The 7396-nt window shown below is 40.1% G+C and overlaps 1 protein-coding gene across 1 annotated transcript; it reads left to right on the plus strand.

The window, feature by feature from the left end:
- The first annotated feature begins 578 nt into the window (after positions 1–578).
- LOC140164569 (cellular retinoic acid-binding protein 2-like) lies at positions 579–3730 on the plus strand. The gene is made up of 4 exons (XM_072187878.1): positions 579–826; positions 2311–2486; positions 3002–3115; positions 3677–3730. The coding sequence occupies exons 1-4, from the start codon at positions 751–753 to the stop codon at positions 3728–3730; spliced, it is 420 nt and encodes a 139-aa protein (XP_072043979.1). The 5' UTR covers positions 579–750.
- Positions 3731–7396: the final 3666 nt, after the last annotated feature.

Raw genomic sequence — 7396 nt, forward strand, 5'->3', positions numbered from 1 at the left:
TTTATCCGACAATTATGCATCGATATCCCTGACGTATGTAACCTCTTTGCCTGATTCCCCTGGTGCTGATTTCTCTTTCTGGATTAATTTGCCATCATCTTCCAAATAGGCCCTACATGTTATTCTGTGATTTCAAAAAGAGACCATCTATCACAATCCAGAAACAGTGGCATTGGGGACCGTGACCCGAAAATACTATGTGCAGACAAACACTCTAGAAGTCTGCAGAACTATTTGTTTAGTACGAGTACTAATTGTTATGTGTTTTTCCATATTTAATTGATTATTTTAGCATCTCCTCTCACACGAGTATTGAACCCGGGTATTGAAATATAAGAGTGTCCTCTTTCCATATCCCGGGTCTCCTGTCAAAACCATTTACAAGAACAAATTGGCCAATGTTACAAATTGTTTACACACCCCATCCCCTACACATCCACCCTCCACACACACCCCCACACACTAAATCCCGGCACTAAATTAACCAACCAATCAATTAACAATCAATCAATGCTCTTACGAAAGAAAGAAAGTCGATGTTGTTACATGTATAATACTCGCATACAGAACCTAATACCCTTAACCCATGTGGTATCTCCCAGAAGGAGGCGTATCAAAATGAAAGATAACATCATGGACCATGTACGGTGACAATGAAACAATTTTACAACTGATTTTAGTCATCAAACAAGATTGGTGCGTAAAGAATTCTGCACAAATTTTCAATAAATTTTACATTAATTTGCAACCATGGCTGCTAATAAATTCTTGGGACATTACAAGCTTGAATCAAGTGACAACCTGGAGGAGTTTATGAAGACATTAGGTAACGTTATTGCTGTTGTCATTTTATTTTACTGTCGCATATAGTTTACAATGCATTGGTTTCACGAGCCCATTCGATCATTTTGTTCGAATAATTTATAAAGATTATCATAACTGGCAAATGATCTTTAAACCTTACTACGACGCCGAGCCTCGCCATGCCCATGTGAGGAAAATTAATGCATTGCTGTGACAGAAAGTGTATTATATAGTGTAGGCTACACTATACCGTTTATCTTTCTCTCTTTTAACAGTTTTCATCCTCTCTTTCTTAATTGCATTTGTATAATAATATTTTATACAAAAATAATTTTTTCGTTATGTAATTGAAGACCCATGACGTGCGTTACCTCGGAGTCTCGGGGCCCGTATACCCGGGTGGGGGCACTTCAATTTGAAATGGATATAGGTGAGGGCTGGCACTTTCGCAATAAGGGGCATTCGGTGAGAGCAAAATGTAAAAAATATGGGGTCATTGGGTGAGAACATGACCTTTTTTAATGGAATTTGGGTGAGAACCGTAACAGTGCCACAGAAACCTCGAAAATCGGATTTCTAGATCTAAATGGCTTCAAATTTCTTTTGTTTTTTCAAAATAAGTAACAAAATTAGTGATAAATGAAAGTTGCTGTTCAAATTGAACTTTTAAGGGTCTTTGGGTGCTGATCAAATTGAAAAATAGGGGGTCTTCGGGTGACAGAGCATGTGTTCGTAAAAACAATATGGGGTCTTTGGGTGACAGCGATGCTGAAAAAGGGGGTCTTTTAACACAGCCCTATATACGCGTCACCTCCCAAAGTTGAAGTGCCCCCCGGGCCCGTATAATTCTATAATAATTGATCAAAAACGTATTTGTAATTTTATAAAACACATATATTTTTAGACAAAAATGAACAAGCTGTAGCCCAGAGACACGGATTAAAGTGCAAAAATATGTTAATAAGTTATTCGATTGAACAGTTTTTCTGACAGAAAAACCGTAATCTGGAAAACGCACATTCGGCCCATTTATCTGCAACATGCGGTATTAGATACAGTATGACGCTCATGCAGTACATGAAGTGTGTGTGAGTTACTTGTTCGGTGTCGGGCGGTATGTGGGGTATGCTGGGATGGATGGGTTTTTTGCAGTGGCGTTATAGCGACGGTATAGCGTAGGGGCACGGCCCCCAATCGCCAAAAACCGACTTGTGCCCCCCATCAGACCCGGTGCCCCACATGGTCGGTCCCCCCATAATTATGATGACCCACGCTACAAAATGTACGCCACTGGGTTTTTGTTAGGTAATTCTTGCTGGAAATATAAAGCAACACCATTTATTTCTTTGTCTTTCAAAAACATATGCATCATATGTCTCGATAAACATTAATATTGTAATATCTTTATGACAGAACTTTTATGTTTGTTTTTTCTTTAATAACAAACTTATTTCGGTATATGCCTCTATTATTTAATCTTCATTTGTTATTTTTCATATATTTCAGGTGTCAATATCGTGCTTCGTAAAATCGGCATGTCGAGTTATCCTGATTTGACAGTGGAGCAAATCGAAGGCGACCATTACAAAATCCACGAATGGACGATGGTTAAGTCACATATATGGGATTTCACATTGGGTCAAGAATTTAAAGACAAAACTGTAGATGGTAGGAATGTATTGGTGAGTATAATTTGTATAAAGGAAGGTTTTCCAATGCTATGATAGAAAAGAGGGGTCCAAAAAGTGGGCTCCAGCAAACGTCAAATGATGGTGGCCAAAGTTTTCTCTATTTTGTTTTTAGCTTGCCTTCATATAAAATCCACAGAACAGATCCATACAAGATGCTAGGCTGTGTTATTGACTGTTTCTTCCTTTACTTACATGTTGCTCCTGGCAAACTATATCATTTATTGTAATTTTCAAAAGATGCACATATCATTCAGGAATATTAAACTCTCCAAGTATATGACGGATAATTAATTCGCACACGTGCATTTGTCAAGCTTTATCAAATTTGACCGTGGAATGCATGCACTGTGTTCAGCGATTTACCCTTATCTTTAAAATGGTTAGAAAAGACATACTTTTTGACAAAAACTTGGCTCTATTATTGGACGTCAATTAACAATAAGGTTAGCGACGCGCATTTGTAGCTGTGTGTCTGATACTTATTTGTTCGTTTAATCTTTTTTCAGACAACTATTAAAATAGAAGGAGACAAGTTAGTACAAATTGAGAAACCGGCAAGTGGGAAAGGAAAAGTTCCTTCTTATACATGGGAACTCAAAGACAATAATGATCTCCATATAGTAAGTAGGGCTATGTGAATAAATTAACCTACTAATATTATTGTTTATTCTCTCGTAACGTAATCGGGGCGTCACTCATATCACTTCCTCACCCCAAGTTCATTCATTCACGAATATCTTTTATCTTTAACCCGTTTAATAATATTATATTAATTGATAAAAGAGAAAACCGTAATAATTCATTATCTCGTGAGAATAACTGCAGGTTTTACAAACAAGACCATCTATGTGCATCCAATTTGATAACATAATGGATGTATGGCAACGATACAGGGCATATTCGATTCTTTTTAGACTGGTGGTATTAGGCTACAGGGTGCATTTCAAAAAATGTTACAATTTTATTTATTTTATTTTATGGATGTAGATTCTGAAATATTGTTCTTTCGATTGCAACATTTTTTGAGATACACGTCTGTATTAATGTAATTACCGTATTGTATGTAAAATTGGTTTGTGAAATGCCCGGGTGAAATGGTGATGATGTTGTTATCGGTGTTTTTTAAGGCGTAATATTTTGCCAATTTTTAATTATTTATGCCATTGTTTTCATTTTCCCAGACATATGAATTGGAAGGTGTGATATGCAACAGAGAGTACAAACGACTCAAGTAAGCTGCACGTTGACGAAGAATCGACAAAATATCGATGGACATTCGATTGAGTATCGATGAACAATTAACAAAGTATCGACGAAACAGGCGATTGATGTTGTAACATGAATTTATGTAATTTGTTACCATGTTTTGGATTCTGAAAAGTGCAATAAAATCTCAAAAAGGGAGATCATATGGGGGGGTACTCAGTACAAATTACCATACGGGGATGTGCCACAAATATGGGTAACATTATCTGCCTTTTGGTATATCAACGGCCCCTTTTCTAGACCAACTTTCGTATATATGGATGAGTCCTTTTTATATATACGGTCCTTTTTTTTCAAAATTGTCTATTTTGTTTTCGGAAAATAGCCCAATTTTGCCTCACTGTAGCCAAATTAGGCCCTATGTTTAAAAATTGCCCCATAATTTGGGGGGAAAATACTACTGTACAACAATTTGTGTTAAATTTGGCCGAAATTCTTAGACATTTGGTATATGGGTCCGAATTTCTTGCAATATTGGTATATCGATGGGTCCACTTTCAAATTCTTAGCGGCACACCCCTACCCAAACCGAACTTGAGTACCCGCCCCCCCCCTCGATATTAAGGGAATCAGGGGTTCATTTCTGCTTAAAAGATATCAAATCAACGGCTATCCGGGAAATAAATAAAATTACCCAACTTAAGTTTATCCCTCCAAGACATATACCGGTAAATTCCCATGATATTTTCAAATATATAGGCCTACTTAATTACAATGTATTATATTTTAATACGAACAATATTGGAAACTGCAGCACCGGGCAGTATTATATTGTGCAAGTAAACCAAATAAAAATACCTTTTAAAAGGAAATAGTAGATTACATGATTTATTCCTTTTATTCCAAAATAGTGCATCTTTTCAAACTCGCTCCTGTATTATAGGCCTACTGTAAATATTTGGTAGTTTCATAGTTACTAGGCGGTTACCCGTATTTGGCGGTTCTCGGCTGGGTGCGATTACCTGGCTGATGGCGGGGCTGATGGTGACTGTACCCACCAAGTTTCATGCCCATCCGACAGTTTTTACTTATTTGACCTCATGTGACCCCTGGTGACCCCTAAATGACCTTCCCAAAATTTGGCTCGAAATGGTGACTGTACCCACCAAGTTTCATGCCCATTCGACAGTTTGTACTAAATAGACCTCAGATGACCCCTGGTGACCCCAAAATGACCTTCCAAAATTTGGCTCTAAATGTTGACTGTACCCACCAAGTTTCATGCCCATATGACAGTATTGACTAATTTGACCTTAGCTGACCCCTGGATGACCTTGGATGACCCCGAAATGGCTTTTCCAAAAATTTGGCTCTAAATGGTGACTGTACCCACTAAGTTTCATGCCCATCCAACAGTTTTTACTAATTTGACCTCAGATGACCCCTGGTGACCCCAAAATGAACTTCCAAAAATTTGGCTCTAAATGTTGACTGTACCCACCAAGTTTCATGCCCATATGACAGTTTTTAGTTATTTGACCTCAGATGACCCCGGATGACCCCGGATGACCTTCAAAAAATTTGGCTCTAAATGTTGACTGTACCCACCAAGTTTCATGTCCATACGACAGTTTTAAGTTATTTGACCTCAGATGACCCCTGGGTGACCCCGGATGACCCCAAAATGACCTTCAAAAAAATTGGGTCTAAATGCTTACTGTACCTACCAAGTATCATGCCCATATGACAGTTTTTGCTAATTTGACCTCAGATGACCCCTAGATGACCTTGGGTGACCTTGACCCACTAACCAATACAAACTTGTTATGTATGGGGTCAAGCTGCACCCACCCACCAAGTTTGAGGAACGTGCGACCCCTAGTCTCCGAGAAAATAGGCGGACAGACAGACAGACAGACAGAGGCAGAGTCACAGACTACCAGTATTATTATATAGACTAGGCGGTTACCCGTATTTGGCGGTTCTCGGCTGTCGCGATTACCTGGCTGATGGTGACTGTACTCACCAAGTTTTATGCCCGTAGGACAGTTTTTACTAATTTGACCTCAGGTGACCTCGAAATGACCTTCCCAAATTTGGCTCTAAATGTTGACTGTACCCACCACGTTTCATGCCCATAGGCCTATGACAGTTTTTAGTAATTTGACCTTGGATGACCCCAAAATGACCTTCCAAAAATTTGACTCTAAAAGGTGACTGTACCCACCAAGTTTCATGCGCATACATTTTTACTAATTTGACCTCAGATGACCCCTGGGTGACCCGGATGACCCCAAAATGACCTTCCAAAATTTGACTATAAAAGTTGACTGTACCCACCAAGTTTCATGCCCATACGATAGTTTTTACTAATTTGACCTCAGATGACCCCTGGATGACCTCGGGTGATCTTGGCCCACTAACTAAAACAAACTTGTTCTGTCTGAGGTCCAGATGCACCCATCCACCAAATTTGAGGAACGTGCGACCCCAAGTCTCCGAGAAAATAGGCGGGAAAACAGTTTTACTAATTTGACCTCAGATGACCCCTGGGTGACCTTGACCCACTAATCAATACAAACTTGTTCTGTCCTAGGTCAAGATGCACCTTAGACTGCTGCCCTCAGTCGTCAACCGTCTGGATTGACGACTGAGAAAACTACGTGGAAAAAAAGTGACGGATTTTGCAACAGGATTCCTGTGGCATAGAGCGTGCGCAGTTGTGTCCAAATTGACCTTTTGACCGAGTTTGTTGTTTTTAGAAGTTCAGAGCGCGATCTTGTCACAGCGGCGCGGTACAGCGACGCGGTACACGGGCGCCGCTAGTCAGTCGCGCTACGGCGCTTAACCAAAGTCGCATTGAATAGTTTTCAGAAGTCCGTCATGATTTGGGCTGTAAGATAATCAGTCGTCACTACGAAGCATGACAGTACATGCGAAGTGTAGACGGCTGATTGGAATTAGTCTAGATGCACCTACCCACCAAGTTTCATGCCCATATGACAGTTTTTACTAATTTGACCCCTAGATGACCTCTGGTGACCTTGACCCACTAACCAATAGAAACTTGTTCTGTCCCGGGTCAAGACGCACCCACCCGTCAAGTTTGAGGAACGTGCGACCCCAGTCTCCGAGAAAAACAGTTTTTACTAATTTGACCCTGGATGACCTTGGGTGACCTTGACCCACTAACCAATACAAACTCGTTCTGCCTGGGGTCAAGATACACCCACCCACCAAGTTTGAGGAACGTGCGGCCCCCGGTCTCCGAGAAAAGAGGCGGACAGACAGACAGACAAACAGATGGACAGATGTACAGATTCTGGTAGTAAACTAGGCGGTTACCCGTATTTTGCGGTTTTCGGCTATCATGGTTATTGGCTTTTGCAGATCTCAAAATCAGGGTGTGTCCTTTGGCTGGGATCACTTTCCTAACAGCTGAGCTCAATTGCAGCTTTTTGCAATTTGACCTGACTTTCGCCCTCAATTTGAAATTTGACCTGACCTTTGATCTAGATGACCTAACAAACGCAAACCTGAGCTTCCTTGGCCAAAGTTACACCCACCCACAAAGTTTGAGGTCCATTATATGAGCAATTTGAAATTTTTACGTTTTTTGACCTATGACCTCTTAACCGTAGGTCTGACAAAAAGGTCACCGTAAAAACGTTTGTTTGTTACTCCAAGGTCCACTC

Source organism: Amphiura filiformis, chromosome 1, assembly GCF_039555335.1.
Source record: "Amphiura filiformis chromosome 1, Afil_fr2py, whole genome shotgun sequence".
Classification (NCBI taxonomy): domain Eukaryota; kingdom Metazoa; phylum Echinodermata; class Ophiuroidea; order Amphilepidida; family Amphiuridae; genus Amphiura; species Amphiura filiformis.

Bases quoted from the DNA above. Each gene is read 5' to 3' on its own strand.
- LOC140164569 (XM_072187878.1), top strand. From the start codon at position 751: ATGGCTGCTAATAAATTCTTGGGACATTACAAGCTTGAATCAAGTGAC. The intron at 827-2,310 runs GTAACGTTATTG...CATATATTTCAG, and splicing joins GGAGTTTATGAAGACATTAG to GTGTCAATATCGTGCTTCGT. The intron at 2,487-3,001 runs GTGAGTATAATT...ATCTTTTTTCAG, and splicing joins TAGATGGTAGGAATGTATTG to ACAACTATTAAAATAGAAGG.